This window comes from Rhinatrema bivittatum, chromosome 3 (genome assembly GCF_901001135.1).
Source record: "Rhinatrema bivittatum chromosome 3, aRhiBiv1.1, whole genome shotgun sequence".
Lineage (NCBI taxonomy): Eukaryota > Metazoa > Chordata > Amphibia > Gymnophiona > Rhinatrematidae > Rhinatrema > Rhinatrema bivittatum.
Window position 1 is genome coordinate 59,093,044 of NC_042617.1, and position 21,770 is coordinate 59,114,813.

General features: G+C 43.0%; 1 protein-coding gene across 1 annotated transcript in view; it reads left to right on the forward strand.

Annotated features, from left to right (window-relative positions):
- Positions 1-21,770, forward strand: part of BICRAL (BRD4 interacting chromatin remodeling complex associated protein like) — a 214,540-nt gene that overhangs the window by 82,092 nt on the left and 110,678 nt on the right. Inside the window, exon 6 of the mRNA XM_029593306.1 lies at positions 19,568-19,676. Coding sequence (XP_029449166.1) covers positions 19,568-19,676 — 109 coding nt within the window. The remainder of the gene's footprint in view (positions 1-19,567; positions 19,677-21,770) is intronic.

A 21,770-nucleotide genomic window follows, 5' to 3' on the forward strand; every position in this document is an offset into this window, starting at 1 on the left:
TTTTTTGCTTCAGTGTTTACTGAAGAGGATGTTGGGGCGATATCCATATCAGAGAAGGTTTTCATGGGTAATGATTCAGATGGACTGAACCAAATCACGGTGAACCTAGAAAATGTGGTAGGCCTGATTGACAAACTGAAGAGTAGTAAATCACCTGGACCAGATTGTATAAACCCCAGGGTTCTGAAGGAACTAAAAAATGAAATTTCAGACCTATTAGTAAAAATTTGTAACCTATCATTAAAATCATCCATTGTAGCTGAAGACTGGAGGGTGGCTAATGTAACCCCAATGTTTAAAAAGGGCTCCAGGGGCGATCCGGGAAACTACAGACCAGTTAGCCGGACTTCAGTACCAGAAAAAATAGTGGAAAGTGTTCTAAATATCAAAATCACAGAACATATAGAAAGAATTGGTTTAATGGAACAAAGTCAGTATAGCTTTACCCAAGGCAAGTCTTGCCTCACAAATCTGCTTCCCTTTTTTGACGGTTAATAAACATGTTGATAAAGGTGAACCGGTAGATGTAGTATATTTGGATTTTCAGAAGGCGTCTGACAAAGTTCCTCATGAGAGGCGCCTAGGAAAAGTAAAAAGTCATGGGATAGATGGCGATGTCCTTTCGTGGATTACAAACTGACTAAAAGACAGGAAACAGAGAGTAGGATTAAATGGACAATTTTCTCAGTGGAAGGGAGTGGGCAGTGGAGTGCTTCAGGGATCTGTATTGGGACCCTTACTTTTCAATATATTTATAAATGATCTGGAAAGAAATACGACGAGTGAGATAATCAAATTTGCAGAAGATAAAAAATTGTTCAGAGTAGTTAAATCACAAGCAGATTGTGATAAATTGCAGGAAGACCTTGTGAGACTGGAATGGCAAGGTGTTGCATATAGGGAAAAATAACCCATGCTAAAGTTACACAATACATATTAGGAGCTACCACCCAAGAAAGAGATCTAGGCGTCATAGTGGATAACACATTGAAATCATCGGTTCAGTGTGCTGCCGCAGTCAAAAAAGCAAACAGAATGTTGGGAATTATTAGATAGGGATTGGTGACTAAAACGGAAAATGTCATAATGCCTCTGTATCGCTCCATGGTGAGACCGCACCTTGAATACTGTGTACAATTCTGGTCGCCGCATCTCAAAAAAGATATAGTTGTGATGGAGAAGGTACAGAGCAGGGCGACCAAAATGATAAAGGGAATGGAATAGCTCCCCTATGAGGAAAGACTAAAGAGGTTAGGACTTTTCAGCTTGGAGAAGAGATGGCTGAGGGGGGGATATGATTGAGGTGTTTAAAATCATGAGAGGTCTAGAACAGGTTAATGTGAATCAGTTATTTACCGTACTCTTTCGGATAATAGAAAGACGAGGGGGCACTCCATGAAGTTAGCATGTGGCACATTTAAAACTAATCGGAGAAAGTTCTTTTTCACTCAGTGCACAATTAAACTCTGGAATTTGTTGCCAGAGGATTTGGTTAGTGCAGTTAGTGTAGCTGTGTTTATAAAAGGATTGGATAAGTTCTTATTTATTTATTTATCTATTTATTTATTTATTTATTTATTTATTTAATTTTATATACCGACAACCGTTTGCACATTGTGCCGGTTTACAAGTAACTTACAACCAAAAGATATATAGGCAAGGCCTTTACAAGTAACAGTATGTAACATAAACGTCGTAACAGAGCAAGTAACTAAATAACTTAGTGGAGAAGTCCATTACCTGCTATTTATTAAGTTTACTTACAGGCCGATACAGTAAGGGCGCGTAATAAAAAGTGCGGCAGTGCCGGGCGCCCGCTCCTTTGCCGCGCGCACAGTTCGGATCACATACCGCTAGATACAGTATTTAAATGGCATGCAAATGCAAGCCGCGTCCAAATCGCGTCCATGAAGCGCAATCCATTTTACTGTATAGAGCGCTATAAAGCGCCTATACAGTATCCTGGGTGCGCTGGTACCTGTCATTTCAAAAGTCATTTCAAATGACATTTCAGATGACAGATACCAGGAAGTGGATGGTTCTCCTACTGTCGGGCATCGGGGATTGCCAGTCCTCTCTCCCCCCCCCTCCCGAAGCAAGGCGCAGGGCGAAAATCGACTCAACATGTTATTAAAGCAAATAGAAATTGTAACAAAATTGTAGCAGCCCCAGTCCTCTCTCCCCTCCTCCCGAGGCGCCCACTGTGGCTCTCCTGCCTCCTGGGGGTAGCCGGCAGCGAAAGCGGCTTCCAGCAGCCCCGCTGGCGAAGGTGCATGAACGCACGTCCAATTTGGGCGCTCAAGCAGCGAAGGTGCATGAGCACACGCCGTGACCTTGGACGTCCATCCGGGCGCTCAGGTCACGGCGTGCGCTCATGCGCCTTCGTTGCTTGAGCGCCCAAATTGGACGTGCGTTCATGCACCTTCGCTGGTGGGGCTGCTGGAAGCCGCTTTCGCCATCGGCTGCCCCTGGGAGGCAGGAGAGCCGCGGTGGACGCCTCGGGAGGAGGGGAGATACATGAACGCACGTCCAATTTGGGCGCTCAAGCAGCGAAGGTGCATGAGCGCTCGCTGTGACGTTGGACGTCCATCCGGGAGCTCAAGTCACGGCGTGCGCTCATGCGCCTTCGCTGCTTGAGTGCCCAAATTGGACGTGCGTTCATGCACCTTCGCCGGCGGGGCTGCTGGAAGCCGCTTTCGCCGCCGGCTGCCCCCGGGAGGCAGGAGAGCCGCAGTTGGCGCCTCGGGAGGAGGGGAGAGAGGACTGGTGCTGCTGGAAGCATGCAGTAAGTTTACTTTTGTTACAATTTCTATTTGCTTTAATAACATGTCAAGTCGATTTTCGCCCTGTGCCTTGCTTCGGGAGGGGGGGGAGAGAGGACTGGCAATCCCCAATGCCCGAGTGTAGGAGAACCAGGCCCAAGCATAGGAGAACCAGGCCACACCATGTTACTCGCTTGCTCCAACCCACCCACTTATTTGACCGGAGCCTGCCTATTGCTGTCACATCCCTCTAACGCCAGGGTCAGGGTAGGCGGTAAATTAGCGGGTTAAAGACGCGGCAAAACAGTTGGTTAAAAAGGCGATAATTGGGCCGCACGTTACTGTATGGGAGGGAATAGCTAATCCGATCGTTTACATATGATATACATGCCGCGGGGGGAAAGGGATACCCGTCGATTTAAAGAAGCGGTAAAGATTGATAAAAACGGATAGTGAATCACGGGTTAAACTTACGTGGCCAAATTGTGGGTAGAAAGCGGGTTAGAAACAGGGTAACCACGGCCGCGCTTTACTGTATCGGCCTGTTAGAAAATAGCTACTGCTATTGCTAGCAACAGTAGTGTGGAATAGACTTAGTTTTTGGGTACTTGCCAGGTTCTTGTGGCCTGGATTGGCCACTGTTGGAAGCAGGATGCTGGGCTTGATGGTCTGACCCAGTATTTATTTATTTATTTATTTATTTATTTATGGTTTTTTATATACCGATCTTCTTGCATTGGATACAAATCAAACCGGTTTACAGTGAAACAATAAAACTTGCCTGAGAGCATTACATAGAACCTAGAACATATAAAAAACTTTAAGTAACATGGTATTGAAGTTAACATCTTATACTAGTTGCCTTGCAAAAAGCCAATAAAGTTAAAGTTAACAAGCAGTTGAATGCATCGAATGATTTTGGGCTAGAATGCAGGGGGAGGACGGCGGAGGGAGAACAAGGGGGAGGGAGGATAAGAAAAATAAAGGATCAAGATTGAATGGTGGATTTAGGGGCGGGTTTGAGAGCGGATTGATAACATATAAAACAAATCATAGTTGCCAAGGGAAGTAATTGTGAGCAATAGCGAAAGTGTATTGCTAGCAAGCGGGATCAGGGAAACGCTAGGCTGAATAGCCATGTTTTCAGTTTTTTCTTGAAGGAAAGCGGGCAGGGGTCTTGTCTGAGGTCTGGTGGGAGGGTGTTCCAATGGGTAGGACCTGCAGTGGAAAGTGCCCTATTCCTTAGCGAGGTTTTGGCTTGAGGGACAAAAAGGGTGCCTTGGTATGCTTTTCTAATCGGTCTCGTGGAGTTGTTGGTGCACAGCTGAAAGGTAAGAACAATTGGGACTAGGTTGTGTAGGGTTTTGTGCATGATGGTCAGAACTTTGTAGAGAACTCTGTATTTGATCGGGAGCCAGTGGAGGTTGTAGAGGATGGGCGTGATGTGGTCTCTCTTATTAGAGTTAGTCAAGATCCTGGCCGCTGAATTCTGTAACATCTGTAAAGGCTTAATGGTGGTAGCTGGTAGACCGAGCAGCAAAGAGTTACAGTAATCAGCTTTGGTAAGGATGATTGATTGTAGAACAAGGCGGAAATCGTGTGAGTGCAGAAGGGGTTTTAGCTTTTTAAGAACTTGTAATTTGAAAAAGCACTCTTTAGTCGTGTTGTTTACAAATCTTTTGAGGTTCAGCTGATTGTCCAGGAGCACGCCTAGATCTCTTACATAAGACGTGTTTTTGAGGTTGTCCAGAATAGTTGAAGGGAGGTTGGGGAGAGAGTTGAAGTCTTCTTGTGGTTGACCCGTTATAAGGGAGGCTGTCTCTCTAGAAATGGGGTTGTCTTCCTGGGAGATAATGAGGTATTCAGTCTTGTCTTTGTTGATGACTAAGTTAAGAACATAAGAACATAAGAAAATGCCATACTGGGTCAGACCAAGGGTCCATCAAGCCCAGCATCCTGTTTAGTGAGGAGTGAGCTGATTTCCTGAAAGCAAGTCTCCCAGAAGATTAAAGATTTTTGTAGGGACTCCTTAATCGAGATGAGAATTTGAACGTCATCCGCGTATACGAGATGTTTGATTTTCAGCTTAGAAAGGAGGAAGCAGAGAGGTAGAAGATAAATGTTGAAAAGGGTTGGTGAGAGGGAAGAATCTTGAGGGACTCCCAGGTTAGAGCTGATTGGCTGTGATTCTTTGTTATTGATTTTGACCTTGAATGATCTGTTGCTGAGAAATGAATGGAACCAGTCGAAGGCAGTGCCTGAAATACCAATGTCAGCTAGTCGGTCTAGAAGGATTGAATGGTTGACTGTATCAAAGTATGGCATGTTCTTATGTTCTGATGTTCTTAAGAGTAACCCAAATTGTAGTTACAAAATGCAAGGTTCCACATTAGGAGTCACCACTCAGAAAAAGGATCTAGGTGTCATCATTGAAAATATGTTGAAATCGGAGGGAAAACAAGATGGCGACCTGAGAGGTTGTGACTCTGTTTGTTCCTACTTCAAGATTCCTAAAATAAGCCTTTCTAGCGCTTTACCTCGTGAAAAATGCCTCATAAAAGAAAGGGTAAGATCTGAATTTACCCACCCAACCCAGAGATTATATTGGGGCAACATCTAATATCTGAGTTCACCTCTGCCGCACCTGAATTGAGGGCTTCAACTCCTGCTGGAGAGTTGGCGAGAGGAGATCCATACTCTCCTGGGGAATTGTCGTTGAGCCCTCCTGATCCAAGAATGCCGCTGAGAGCTTTGCAGCTAACCAGTGATGGAGGAGCTGAGTCGCAGCTCGATGACCTCACTGAGCGTGCTCAGTCAGGTGGCTCAGACGCTGCTGGAGCGGTTGGGGGAGCGTCGATAATCCGAGTAACTGCTTCTGAGGAGGTTGAGAGAGAGGAAGAAACCGGCATCCCCAGAACATCGGGAGTTGGTGGTCTGTCTACCGGAATTGGGGTAAGACGGCAGTAGTCTCACCCTTGATTCGATCTGGGACCTTATAGCGGGTATGGCGTCCAACCTATATGATCAAGCCATAAAACTGGATGATATTTCGAGTAAAGTCGAGGTACTTGGGCGGGATCAGCAACAGAAATTTGGAGAACATGATAATGCCTTGCAAAAAGTTAATGAGAATATAAAGAATCTCCAGAGTGAAAATGCCACCATTATTAATTGAAAGGGTCACCTCTTTGAGAAGAATTGAATTGATTGAAAATTACATAAGGCATCTAAATTTAAGATTTCTCAATTTTCCTATCTTAATGGGTGAAATACCTCTGTTGTCTTAAATACGCTCAAGAGACTCTTAAAATTCCTCAGGATGAGATTCCACCGGTTAAGAAATTGTTTTTTCTTCCTAAAAGGAGCAGTAATGTCTCTGTATTTCCAAATCAGCAAGGGTGGGACTTTAAAAATCTGACCGAGTACTTAGAAAACTCGAACATTGAGATTGTGGACAAATCTGTTCTGTTTGTTTCTTTTTTTGATGAAGCTGGTGTTAGTAAAATCATGAAGAATTACTTCCAAAATATAGATGGGATATATAATGGTCGTCTCGTACGAGTATACCTGGACATATCTACCCAACAACGTAGAAAGAGTTGTTTACAGATGCACTCCGAAGCCCTAGCACTACCCATGCAAATGTATCATCAAACTGGCTAGGAACACATATATCTTCTTTGTACCAGACCAGTTGAGGGCTTTTTTGGATGGGAGGAGGCAATCCATTGAGGCTTTAAGGGAGGATACATAGGTAATAGGGGTGTGAGATGTGGAAGCCTTATTCTGTAAAAGTTTTACTTATGTACTCTGAAAAGTTGTTTCTTTTCTCTCCATAGTTTCCTATGTATTAATAGAAAAAAATGTGTTTAATTTAAATCCATTAACAGTGGGTAAAGGGTTAAAGGTTACAGAAAATAGGAAAGTAAATAAAGCAGGCATCAGAACATCAGCACTCAGCACTTAGGTCAATATGTGTGTATTTGTTATTTTATTAATTACCGCTAAAGTAAATAAAAATATACAGTACAAAAGAGTTCTACATGTAAATTAACACTGTTACATGTATGAAAAGGACAAGATTTATGACAATCATCAAATAGTCTTTATTTTGGAAATTTATGAAACCGGAACCTTGTTGGCACTTTTGTATAACGTATTTCTCAATTCAATTTTTAACATTACTATATGTGCCTTTTTGTAAACCGTTGTGATGGTATATAACCTAACGACGGTATAGAAAAGATTTTAAATAAATACATTTCTTCTTTTCTTTTCTTATATTTCCAATGCAAAAGATTATTTTATATATTTTTGAAAGATGATAAAAAATTAAAAAAAAAGAAAATATGTTGAAATCTTCTGCTCAGTGTGCAGCAGCAGCTAAGAAAGCGAATAGAATGCTAGGAATTATTAAGAAAGGAATGGAGAATAAAACAAAGAATATCATAATGCCTCTGTATAGCTCCATGGTGCGACCTCATCTTGAGTATTGTGTTCAATTCTGGTCACCACATCTCAAGAAAGATATAGCAGAATTAGAAAAGGTACAGAGAAGGGCTACCAAGATGATAAAGGGGATGGAACAATTCCCGTATGAAGAAAGGCTAAAGAGATTAGGACTCTTCAGCTTGGAGAAGAGACAGCTGAGGAGAGATGTGATAGAGGTCTATAAAATAACGAGTGGAATGGAATGAGTAAATGTTAATCAGTTGTTTACACTTTTGTAAAGTACAAAGACTAGGGGACACATAAGAACATATGAAAATGCCATACTGAGTCAGACCAAGGGTCCATCAAGCCCAGCATCCTGCTTCCAACAGTGGCCAATCCAGGCCACAAGAACCTGGCAAGTACCCAAAAGACACACAATGAAGTTACTGGGTAATACATTTAAAACTAATAAGAGAAAATATTTGTTTTACTCAATGCATAATTAAGCTCTGGAATTCATTGTCAGAGTATGTAGTGAAAGCTAATAGTATAGCTGCATTTAAAAAAGCTTTGGACACGTTCCTGGAGAAAAAGTCCATTAACATTTATTAAGGGAGAATTGCAGAAATCCACTGCTTATTCTTGGGATCCTGCCAGGTATTTGTGACCTGGCTTGGCCACTGTTGGAAACTGGATACTGGTCTTGATGGACCCTTGGTCTGACCCGGTATGGCAAGCCTCATGTTCTTATATTCTAAGTGGAACTGGAAGTTGTTTCCTAGCAGCCAGAAATTTCATGAAACCAGATGTTTTCCTTGGGGAAAAGTTCTTCATTGCGGCACCAGTATTTAGGCAAGTCACAGTCCTATTGTTGAAATAAGAGGAATAACTGGGAGGGTTCCAGTTACAGAACTGGGGACCTTAAATGAGGTTCGTTCGGTCCACTCCTTTATTGTGCATATAGGAGGCTGTTTGTCCCAGTTTTACAAAGAGTGAACCAAGATTATAATAGATTAATTGGTCCTGTCCATGATAAAAGACAGCTACATCATAGAATTTGCTCATCTAGTACTCAACACCTTCATGGTTTCTCTGTGTGCCACACAGGAAAAGAGGGAGGTGGTGAAGTGCACTTTTCAGCACAATGATCTGTGGGAAAATATTTTAAGGAGTTAGTTTGCGGAAGAATATTAAGAACATAAGAACATAAGAATTGCCATGCTGGGTCAGACCAAGGGTCCATCAAGCCCAGCATCCTGTTTCCAACAGAGGCCAAAACCAGGCCACAAGAACCTGGCAATTACCCAAACACTAAGAAGATCCCATGCTACTGATGCAATTAATAGCAGTGGCTATTCCCTAAGTAAAATTGATTAATAGCCATTAATGGACTTCTCCAAGAACTTATCCAAACCTTTTTTGAACCCAGCTACACTAACTGCACTAACCACATCCTCTGGCAACAAATTCCAGAGCTTTATTGTGCGTTGAGTGAAAAAGAATTTTCTCCGTTTAGTCTTAAATGTGCTACTTGCTAACTTCATGGAATGCCCCCTAGTCCTTCTATTATTCGACAGTGAAAATAACCGAGTCACATCTACTCGTTCAAGACCTCTCATGATCTTAAAGACCTCTATCATATCCCCCCTCAGCCGCGATAGAAGTAATGAAGTAGAGAATCACTGATATTATTAGTGTAATTATTTGATATAAGGCCCATAAGTTCTGAGAATAAATATGCCATTTTTCTTAGCTTGCTTGCAACAAAAAATAATTCATGATCATATATTGGAGAGCAGTTACTCAGAACGCTAATTGTGCAGATATCAGAGGAAAACAGGGCAATAGCCACTTGGCTACACCTAAGTGCTTGCTGATGTGATAAGAACAGCCAGTTGGGGCCTCAAGAACACATGGGAGTAGCCCAGAGAAGAAACTATAGCAAAGTTCAGAAGAATTAACTTAAAAAGAGCAACATGAGACAAGCTGTTTGAAATCAGAGAAAGAACAGCTCAGAAGAATAGCTTTGGACATTACCAGTGGTTAATGAAGTGCCTGATGAGCTGTTGCTGGTTTCCTGGCATGCTGTGTTCCCGTTCTTCCAAAGATATATCACATTGGGAACTGTGAAGGGAAGTATTTTTGTGTATTCTTTAATACAAACTCTAATCTTGTAAGCTTTTATTGCTTATTTTCAGACTTATAAGTAAAACTTTTATACTTATAAATAAGTGTGTTAGGTAATCTATGGCAAAATAATCACCAATTTTCCTACCCACTACATGATCCCTGTTCCAGAAGAGAAGAGAGGTCTCGGGTATTGCTCCATTTATTTTGTGGTTCCCAAAAAGGAGGGGACGTTTCAGCTGATTTTTGGATCTAAAGAAGGTCAACACTTGCTTGCAAGTGCCCCATTTAGTATGGAGTCTCTTCAGTCTGGGATTGCAGCAGTCAGGAAAGGAGAGTTTCTAGCATTCTTGGATCTTTTGGAGGCTCATCTGCATCAGTTCAAAAAAGGGGCAGGATATGGATGGGTCATGGGCAGGCTGAGTCAGTAAAATGAAGTCTGCGCTAAGTATTTATGTGAATGAGCACGTGTTGGGGTCCTTTACCACATAACTTTACTTCTGCTACGGATGGCGTGTAAGAAATAAAATAAAGTAAACTAGGCTAGTCAGCGGAGTTTTAAGGGTTGGGGCTAATATGGTAAAAGGGAGGCAAGTTAACTAGGGGGTTTAAGAAGTCCTCTCCTTTACTGGGGTGAACTGGGGAAGCAGGTAATTGCATCAGCACGCGTATCCACTAAAATCCCCCCCACTTACGTGATTGAGGCGGCATTTGCACACAGGTGCGCTTGTCAGTATAATGTGCGCACATCATGCGTATAGTCGATTTTATAACAAGTGCATGTATACGCGCAAATGGGCATATGTTATAAAATCGTCTTGTCCTTGTGCGTGAGTCAGCAAATGCGTGCACATGTGGAAGGATTTTGTTTTGCTGAGTTGATACCAGAATTTGAATATTTTTATTTTTGCATGTTGGGTTCTAATGTGAACTGTCCTAGTTCTTCTCCACATTCATTCTTATGATTACTATTTTATTGTAGTTATGATGATCACTGCCTTTCTAGAAAGAGGATTCATGAAAGAATACATTGATATTTATTTTATTACATGATTGATTGGATCTGATGTTTATGTTCTGTACTTTGTACATGATATTCTTGTGGATTTATAAACTACAGTATATATAAAATTAATACAGATTAATAAAGCATTTTAAATGTTCCTAAGTGATTGAAATAACTAAATTAAAATATTGTAAAGTTACACTCATGATGCATAACAGCTATTGCAGACTACTTAGAAATTCTTTGTCAGGTGCACGCTAAGGCATTATTTATGGCCAAGAGTATAACTAGTAGGGCTCAGACCTGTATGCCTACTGCCCACCAATGTTAACCTTGGGTCCCCCCCAAAAAATAAGTTCTGGCCGTGCCACTCATCTGCATATCCCTATCCACAGGGATCATCAGAGGTTCCTCAGATTTGTGGGTTTTGGGCAGGCATTTCCAGTTTCAAGCACTCCCCTTTGGTCAATATTTAGCAAAGTGATGGTGGTCGTATTAGTGACTTTGCTCAGAGGGGGTATTCTGGTGCTCCCATATTTGAATGTTTGGTTAATGCGAGCAAAGTCCAAGGAAGATTGTTGTTGTGCAGTGCACAGGGTGGTCAGTCTTTTATAGAGACTGGGTTTGGTGATCAATTTTGCCATTTCAGAGCTTGGAATAGCTGGGGGCCCACTTTGAGAAGAGTCTAGGCAAGGTGTTTCTCACAATGGAAATATGCTTGAAACTTCAGGGACAGGTGTAGCAATTATTGTAGATGAGACTTCCCAGAGTTTGGGATTATCTATAGGTGCTAGGACCCATGGCATCTACACTGGATCTGGTCCCCTTGGCATTGGCTCATATGTGGCCATTGCAGAGAGTGCTTCTTTCGCATTGTTATCCTCAGTCTCAGGATTTCAGCATTTGGCTTCCTTTTTGGGGGGATGCCAAGTGCAGTTTCCTGGTGGCTGTTGCAGGATACTTTGTTAAGGGAGTAGAGGATATCCCAGATTGGTTGAAGGTGATGATGCACACCTGTCTGATGGGCTAGGGGACTTTCTATCAGGGACCAATAGCTCAAGACTGATGGTCTGTAACAGAGGCATCCTGGTCAATCCGTCATTTGGAAACCTGGGCAATCAGGAAGGTATTGCTAGTCATCCATCCCCAGTCAGAGGCAAGGTGGTGAGAGTGCTGTCAGATAATGCGACAGCAGTGGCTTATATAAACAAATGGGGAGGGAGGGAGCTGAAGAACCAAGCTGTTTCCTTGGAAGCCGGAATGTTACTCAGGTGGATCAAAAAGCATGTGAAGTTGGAAAGTAGCGCTCGTTGGAGGATTTTAAAGTTCTTTGTGATTCAAAAGGTACAACTGAGAAATGAGGGGATTTATCCTTGGCGCTGAGATGGAACAGCGCTTCATTTTTTATTGGCAAAACGATGTCACCGTTTGGTTTAAATGGCCCAACTGAATGGTCTGCTTTCTATGAAGGAATCTTACCGATACACTGGGAGGTGATTTAGGGAGTTAATAGAATCATTCCAGTTTGAGCTTAGTTACCTTAGTACAGCAGGTTTGTAAAGGTTGGGGGAGAAACGGCTATTAGGTATAGCCTGCTGTATAGAAGTGTAAATTCAGGATTGGTAGGAGTCGTGTGGAATTTAATGGACAGTGGATATTCAGTGAGGTTAGGGGTTTGAGGATAGAAACATAGAAATGACTGCAGACGAAGACCAAACGGCCCATCCAGTCTGCCCAGCAAGCTTTCACACTTATTTTTTTTTCATACTTAGATGTTACTCTTGGCCCTTATAAGTAACTTTTTGGTTTTTCTATTTCCCCTTCCACCCCTGCCATCAATATAAATAACAGTGCTGGTGCTGCATCTAAGTGAGTATTCTTGCTAATTGTTTAGGGGTAGTACTGCATAATAAGCAAGCTATTCCCACGCTTGTTTAGCCAGCCTGTGCAATTCAGTCCTTATTGGATGTGTCTGAATATAAATCCTCTTTTCTTCATTCCCCCTGCCGTTGAAGCAGTGAGCCGCACTGGATATGTATTCCAAGTGAAGTATCAGGCTTAATTGATTCTGGGTAGTAACCGCCGTAACAAGCAAGCTACTCCCCTGCTTTTTTGTGGATGCAAATCCTTTTTTCCACATTTCCTCTTGCCATTGAAGCATAGAGCAATGTTGGTGTCGCATTAACAGTGAGTATGTTTTTTGAATAAGGGTATTAATCTCCAGGTAGTAGCCGTCATTCCCGCAAGCCACCCCATGCCTCTTCTCTTCATTCACATCCTCTAGACTTTATGGATCCACAGTGTTTATCCCACGCCCCTTTGAAATCCTTCACAGTTTTGGTCTTCACCACTTCCTCCGGCAGGGCGTTCCGGCATCCACCACCCTCTCCGTGAAGAAATACTTCCTGACATTGGTTCTGTGTCTTCCTCCCTGGAGCTTCAAATCGTGATCCTGGTTCTGCTGATTTTTTTCCAACGGAAAAGGTTTGTCGTTGTCTTTGGATCATAAAACCTTTCAAGTATCTGAAAGTCTGTATCATATCACCTCTGCTCCTCTTTCCTCCAGGGGTGTATATATTTAGATTCTTCAGTCTCTCCTCATAAGTCATTTGATGAAGACCCTCCACCTTTTTGGTCGCCCTTCTCTGGACCGCCTCCATCTTGTCTCTGTCTCTTTGGAGATACGGTCTCCAGAACTGAACACAGTACTCCAGGTGAGGCCGCACCAAGGACCTGTACAAGGAGATAATAAGAATGTTATGATTGTCTTATTGTGGGGATAATTGTTCATGGCAGGTGGTAATGAGTGATTTGGTCATTGAATTAGGATATAAATAGTTCCTGTTACATTGAAACATCATGGATGCAGAGTCTGCGATTAGCATCACTTCCGGTATTAGGGTGAGTACAGGTTAGTGCTTGTGCTTAGATCAGTATAGTTGTAAATTTATGAGTTGCGGTTGGAATTTAGCATGCACATACATTATGTATTATAGAAGAGACGAGAAATATGAGATGAGTGAAAAATGGTAAATCGTCATAGAAATTCAAACGTGGTTTTGATGGGTTGCATTGGAGATGAGAGAAAAAAGGTAAAACGTTATAAAAATGCAAACGTGGTGTTGTCGGATCGTATTGAAGAATAACGTGCATTTGAAAGAGATGGTGAGTTTTGGGGGTTAGGGATGTTATGTTGTGTGATAGAAGTGGGGAGTTATTTGGAATTTGTTTTTTGATATTATAGAATTGGTCGAGAGAAGAGATTTGGAAACAGGATGTGGATATGAATATCAGTAGATATAATTTGTCCTGAGGAAGCCCGTATATGAGAGGACGAAACAGAGAATTCTTTGTCGGAGAACGTGAAGATTTGGGAGGGTGAACTTTAAGAACGAGGAAGATATTACATCTGATAGTAAACTACGTCTATGAAAAATATAATGATTCATAATATCTGTTTGAACAATATTGAATGACATTGTATATTAAAGATAGGTAATATTAGTGATGGTTAAGAGGTATTTATATGTTGTGAATATCACCATGTGATATAAGGTGTTTTTAATGTGTGTGAATGGGAAGTAATGACTGTGATAGTTAGTTTTAATATGTATAGGTAGTATTTTGTATTAGTTTTCTAACAAATAACATTGAATAATGAATATGTAAATGTATTATTTTCTCTGGGGGTTGGTATTAGGTATTATAGTAAGATAAAATATAGTATACCTTCATTGTGATTATTACCTAATTGGTCTTAAGGAGATTGCAGAACCTTTCATCCAAGGGGAATAAAAATCTTCATGGTCTGTATGTCCATAGGATTCTTATAAGATACCTGAAGGTCACAAATAGCTTTCAGTGATCAGCTCGTTGTTTTGTGCTGTTTAATGGTCTTAATAAGAGGCAGAAAGCATCGAAGATTTCTATTGCTAGATGGGTTAAAAAGCAATTGCGTCAGCTTATGTTTGCTGGGCCTTTGCACCCATTCCACTAGGGATCAGACAGCATCTTGAGCTGTGCATGAGATAGTTTCCCCTCAGGAGATCTGTAAGACAACCTTGTGGTCTTCGTTACACACTTTTGCTGAGCACTACCGGTTGGATGTTCAAATGCTGGGCAGAGAGGTGTTTGGTGCGAGTGTGTTGCGAGCAGGTCTTTCAGATTTCTGTCCACTGTAGAAAGGCTTGGGTATATCCTATGCATCTGGACTGGTCTGGGGGACGATAAGGAAGGAAAAATTTAGTTCTTGCCTGCTAATTATTTTCTTTGAGTCCCACAGACCAGTCCAGAATCCTGGCCTTGGTTTTCTGAAGACCACTCTTTCTGCTATGAATTATCATAACAGTTGAGTTTGCTTCTGGTGTTTACTCCATCTTGAAGAGTTTTGAAGTTGAAGTTGTGATTTTTCCATCACATTCCTGCTTGTGGGAAGTAAAGGGGTTTTGGTTTTAGCTTTGTTAGAAAGTTACTCAGAGACTGTAGGTGGTACAGTAGCTTAAGTACCAAGGGAAGTCTTGCCTAACAAATCTGCTTCATTTTTTGAAGGGGTTAATAAACATGTGGATAAAGGTGAACCGGTAGATGTAGTGTATTTGGATTTTCAGAAGGCGTTTGACAAAGTCCCTCATGAGAGGCTTCTACGAAAACTAAAAAGTCATGGGACAGGAGGCGATGTCCTTTCGTGGTTAAAAGACAGGAAACAGAGAGTAGGATTAAATGGTCAATTTTCTCAGTGGAAAAGGTTAAACAGTGGAGTGCCTCAGGGATCTGTTCTTGGACCGGTGCTTTTCAATATATATAAATGATCTGGAAAGGAATACGACGAGTGAGGTTATCAAATTTGCGGATGATACAAAATTATTCAGAGTAGTTAAATCACAAGCAGACTGTGATACATTACAGGAGGACCTTGCAAGACTGGAAGATTGGGCATCCAAATGGCAGATGAAATTTAATGTGGACAAGTGCAAGGTGTTGCATATAGGGAAAAATCCCTTGCTGTAGTTACACGATGTTAGGTTCCATATTAGGAGCTACCACCCAGGAAAAAGATCTAGGCATCATAGTGGATAATACTTTAAAATCGTTGGCTCAGTGTGCTGCAGCAGTCAAAAAAGCAAATAGAATGTTAGGATTATTAGGAAGGGAATGGTTAATAGAACGGAAAATGTCATAATGCCTCTGTATCGCTCCATGGTGAGACTGCACCTTGAATACTGTGTACAATTCTGGTCGACGCATCTGAAAAAAGATATAGTTGCGATGGAGAAGGTACAGAGAAGGGCAACCAAAATGATAAAGGGGATGGAACAGCTCCCCTATGAGGAAAGGCTGAAGAGGTTAGGGCTGTTCAGCTTGGAGAAGAGACGGCTGAGGGGGGATATGATAGAGGTCTTTAAGATCATGAGAGGTCTTGAACGAGTAGATGTGACTCGGTTATTTACACTTTCGAATAATAGAAGGACTAGGGGGCATTCCATGAAATTAGCAAGTAACACATTTAAGACTAATCGGAGAAAATTCTTTTTCACTCAACGCACAATAAAGCTCTGGAATTTGTTGCCACAGGAGGTGGTTAGTGCAGTTAGTGTAGCTGGGTTCAAAAAAGATTTGGATAAGTTCTTGGAGGAAAAGGCCATTAATGGCTATTAATCAATTATACTTAGGCAATAGCCACTGCTATTAACTGCATCAGTAGCATGGGTTCTTCTTAGTGTTTGGGTAATTGCCAGGTTCTTGTGGCCTGGTTTTGGCCTCTGTGGAAACAGGATGCTGGGATTGATGGACCCTTGGTCTGACCCAGCATGGCAATTTCTTATGTTCTTATGTTCTTAAGAGTGCAGCGAAGATCTTGTTCTCTGTCTCCATCTGCTGGTAGAGGAGAAGAACCCATGCATCTAGATTGACTTGGGGGACAATAAGGAAAGAAAATTAGCAGGTAAGAACCATATTTTTCATTTTCATACATAAACTACTGTTTTACCTGCAGAGGTGCTTTAGAAAATTACTAGTTCTGTGTTGGAGCACTCAAAAACTGAAATGTGTTTCAGAAATGAATGAGGAATTGTAGGAAGGAATGGATGCATGAGGACTTCCATATTTTCTACTTTGTTTTGTGGGAAAAGATTTCCTGACAATTTCTTACTTCTGTTTCCCGAAATATGTGAGACCATTTCACACATTATTCAACACTGGCCTTGTTTTGACTGAACATCTTTAGCATTTTCTGACCTTATATCATATCTAGAAGAAAGTACTATATTCTTTGTGCACTTACAAGGAACTCATAGAAATTCAGAGGAAACTTTTCAAAGTGATCTAAGTAGATAAAAAGCATTTTATCCACGTTAATTGGCTATCTGATAATTGCCCTTCCTAACAGCTCGATACTGTAAGGCCGCGGTAGAAACAGTGCAGCAGTGTCAGGCGCACCCTTCCTCCCCGCACGCACAGTTCTCTTCACTTAGCGCCCGATACTCTCTTCTAATTGCATGCAAATGCATGCCGCGGCTGTGAAGCCTTAGGCAAGCGTTAGGACCGCGCAACCCATTTTACTGTATAGAGCGCCTATACAGTATCCTGGGTTCGCGGGCCTAACGCTTCACGGCCGCGCTGGTATCTGTTATTTCAAATGTCATTTCAAATGACATTTGAAATGACAGGTACCAGATGTTCCCCGATGCTCAGCAAACTTTCCCCCAGCCCCCGCTTACCTGCCCTGGCCCCATCCGGTCTCCGGTGCAGCCCGTCCGGTCTCCTGTGCAGCCCGTCCGGTCTCCTGCAGCCCCGTCCGGTCCCTCCCCCCGAAGCAAAAAAAAAAAAAAAAAACCGAAAAAGTAGCAAGGCTCGGGCCTGCTACGGTAGTCCCTTCTCCCTTCTCCTCTCTGTGCGATTCTCCTCCGTGCGATCCTCCCCTCCCCTCCTCTCCGTGCGATTCTCCTCTCCGTGCGATCCTCCCCTCCCTCCTCTCCGTGCGATTCTCCTCTCCGTGCGATCCTCCCCTCCCCTCTCTCCGTGCGATCCTCCCTCCCCTCCGTGCGATCCTCCCCTCCTCTCCGTGCGATTCTCCTTTCCGTGCGATTCTCTCCTCCGTCCCTTCTCCCTCTCCTCTCCGTGCGATTTCAGCGCTCAAGGCAGTCACATGCCGTGACTGCCTTGAGCGCTGAAATCGCACGGCCATTCATCCAGGCAGAGGGAGCCGGCCTGCCTGGATGAATGCACGGCAGTGAAGGAATGGCCGTGCGATTTCAGCGCTCAAGGCAGTGAGCGCTGAATGAAATCGCACGGCCATTCATCCAGGCAGAGGGAGCCTCTGCCTGGTGGCTCCCTCTGCCTGGATGAATGGCCGTGCGATTTCAGCGCTCAAGGCAGTCACGGCATGTGACTGCCTTGAGCGCTGAAATCGCACGGCCATTCCTTCACTGCCGTGCATTCATCCAGGCAGAGGGAGCCGGAGGCCGTTTTCGCCGCTGGCTCCCTCTGCCCGGATCCCGCCGCCCGTCTGAGACTATCGCGCGTCCACGCGCCCCCGCCCCCGCCGCCGCTTGGAACAGGCGCCCACCCGCCCGCGGCCTAGATTTTACACGCGACCACTCGCTCCCCGGCTCCCGCCGCCGCCCGCCTGGACCCACGCGCCCTCCAACAGGTATTTAAAAATTTTTATTTTTTTTCTGACAGGTTTTTATGTGTCCCACAGCATTACATTTTCTCGATCATCTCTGTATCGCTTTTTTTTTTTATTGTTTTTATTGTGTTTCAGTATTTTAAGTGGTGTCGATGGGTTTGCTACAAGACTCACAGTCCTAACACCTACTAGGGGGAGGCGGTAAACTAACACGTTAAGGCCGCGGCAAAACAGCGGGTTACTAAGGAGATAAATCAGTGTCCGTTACAGTATCGGAGGAGAATAGCTAATTCCTTCATTATACAGCTAATTCGTTCATTTACACATCATCTACATGCTGGGTGCGGAAAGGGTTTGTGTCTATTTTAGGAAGCGCTAAGGACGCGTGAAACTGGAGGCTGTATCGCTGGATGGCCTTACTCGTCTGTATTGTGCGCTCCCAGCACGTTACAGACGGGAAATCTTCAACCGCACGTTACTGTATCGACCTGACAGTGTGGCTGAAAGTCCATGATTTCTTTCACAACATGCACGCTTTTACCTGCCAGAGAGGAGGTGTTTCCGGAGAAGGAAAATTACATGTACAGATTGCATTTTCAACTCTCTGGGTGTACTTTTCAAGCAAAGTTCTATCAGCAGAAAAGGCCAGTGCAGGTGAGCAAACTAACTTTGTACCCATGGCAAATTTCAAAGCAAAAGCACAATTTTGACTTTTACTGTGAACATTGGCGCACAGCCCATGGCCAAATAGTACACCCAGTCTTTGTCCCAATCTGAACAGGATGAAAAGTTTTCCCCAACTGTTTGGCCAATGTATTTTTGCACTGATTCCAGAGATGATAAGACTATGAGAAAGGACACTTCTAGAGGCATGAGTGGTAGAGCATATCACATTACAAGGCAAGAATGTATTTGCACTTCCCTATGCAATTCTTTGGAGGCTACTATCAGACTAATTAATATTTTCATGAATAGAGCTTCAGTCTTCTTCATTATAATGAGAGATAGGGGCAACTTTCAAGATATTTACCAGGCAAATATGGCCTGACTGAAGACTGCCATTCTCACATATGGTTAAAAATTACACACATACTTTTAGTTGCATTAAAAAAGGCATTCCTGAGGGCATTTAGGACAGTGGAAGAAAACACTCATATGCATTTGATTTCTAAAGGGACATGTGCTAATTTTCCACTGTTTGGCCACCTGTACAAAGTACATGGACACTAACACATAGGTAGTTTCTCTTCGAAAATCTGTGGAAAGTCTGAGCATTAAATGCACCTCCGTAGTTTGTGACTTAACTTAAAAACAATAAGAAGACTACCTGCATTAAAATTTCATTTCATTTCATTTAATATTTATAAACCGCACCGATCAAGGTGCTGTACAACAGATAAACAGCATAAAAATACATAAAAACCATTTCATTTAATTTAAAATTAATCATTTTCTTCTCTTTGTCTCAGTTTCTTCGATTCTTGTATTACAGAACTATATAGAAGTGTGGGTCATATATTAAGGCCTTAGAGAGTCTGTATAGGTTTATGTTCATTAGACTTTTAAAAGCTGCAACTTTTTGATCTTTATCTGTCTTTGCCATTTTTACAGACTTCCAAGCAAGTTATGAACCAACCATCACCAATTTCAGCACTGAAAACGCAGGATAGCCTGAGACAGCCCCAGTTAACAAGTCTTCTGAATAATGCATCATTGTCAGGTCAGAAGACTTTTAAGGTCAGCTGAGTGGGGGTTTCCAGGAAAGTCGTACAACTGCGTGTATTCATGCCATATTTCTTAAGTATGCACAGCAAATGTCATTCTTTTGTAATTAAATATTTGACTTAATTCTTTTGTAATTAAGTTATTTTCAAATGCTTTAAAACGATCCTCTCTAATTCCTTAAACTCCTAGAGCAGATTTGATTAGAAGGATGTCATAGATTATCCTAAATGAAATGAAACTTGACCAGTAAGACAGTACTTGTGAGAATAAACAGTACAATCTTTTAACTTGTTTTCCAGTCTTATCCAAGAAAAATATCTCTGCACATTCTTTGCATTTGGTATGAAGATTTTAGTCCTGAAAGTGTATCTGGCATTTGTAGTTACTGCATTAACGCTTTTATTTAGTATAAAAAAAAAATGACCCTTATGTATTCTAATTTATATCTAATTTAGAACAAGAAGCAAGATTTCATGCACCTTGCAAAATAATCACTTTATTTGGAATACATCTCATCTTTTTTTCTCTGTATCTTCTAGCAACAAAAGTGGAAAGTACAATATGATGACTAAAGTTTTGATTTCTCAGAAGACAAGATAAAGCACCAGTTACACTGGGTGATGTCATCAATGCCCAAGGCCAGTGGACAGTTTCTAGAACTTTCTAGGAATTTCTTGGAGCTGTGAGCATACACAGTAGCTCTCATGTATCCATAGCATTCAGCATGCCTCAGTTCATTTTTTCCTGCCAGGAGAAACAGGTGTCACCTGTCTTTCTTACGCAGTTCATGGCTTTTCAGAACTATTTTAGCATATTTAGAGGGGTTTCTCCTCAAATTCAATGTGCCTCAGGTTTTTATTTTGTCCTCCTAACTGCATTAGGACTTTTTACCCTGCGGATTTTCCTCCAATTTTCAAAGAGAAAGTATGCACATATTTTCACTTTTAAATTTGCCACAGGTTTATAGTACCCATGGATATTTTGCATCTCCTTTTCATGTGGGTCCATCTCCAGCCCAGCTAGGGAACATTTTTGTAGTTTAGTGTGTTCTTAACAAATATATACCGTATTTTTCGCTCCATAAGACGCACCTGACCATAAGACGCACCTAGGATTCAGAGGGGGAAATTAAAAAAAAAAAAAATTGTGCTAAACCGGCTCTGCGTCTGGGCGTCTTATGGAGCAAATTAGGGGAGTGCATAGCTTTTTTTTCCTCCCCATTTTGTTTTCGGGTCTGGGGAGGGCCATTTCGGTCCACTCCCCAGATCAGAAAACTTTTTTCTCTGGGAACCCCTCCCCCCCCAAAACCCCCCCCCCCATCCCAACCCTTTAAATTAACAACCCCACCCTCCTGACTCCCCCAAGACCTGCCGACTTAATTTACCGCAACCCCCCACCCTCCTGACCCCCCCAAGACCTGCCGACTTAGTTTACCGCAACCCCCACCCTCCTGACCCCCCCAAGACCTGCCGACTTAATTTACCGCAACCCCCACCCTCCTGACCCCCCCAAGACCTGCCGACTTAATTTACCGCAACCCCCCACCCTCCTGACCCCCCCAAGACCTGCCGACTTAGTTTACCGCAACCCCCACCCTCCTGACCCCCCCCAAGACCTGCCGACTTAATTTACCGCAACCCCCCACCCTCCTGACCCCCCAAGATCTGCCAAACGTCCCTGGTGGTCCAGCGGGGGTCCAGGAGCGGTCCGGGAACGATCTCCTGAGCGTGGGCCGTCGGCTGCCAGTAATCAAAATGGCGCCGACGGCCCTTTGCCCTTACTATGTCACTGAGACCGACCAATAGCAGCGGTCGGTCTCAGTGACATAGTAAGGGCAAAGGGCCGTCGGCGCCATTTTGATTACTGGCAGCCGACGGCCCACGCCCTGGAGATCGTTCCCGGACCGCTCCTGGACCCCCGCTGGACCACCAGGGACGTTTGGCAGGTCTTGGGGGGGGTCAGGAGGGGGGGGTTGCGGTAAATTAAGTCGGCAGGTCTTGGGGGGAGGGTCAGGAGGGTGGGGGGTTGCGGTAAATTAAGTCGGCAGGTCTTGGGGGGGTTGTAGTAAATTATGTCGGCAGGTCTTGGG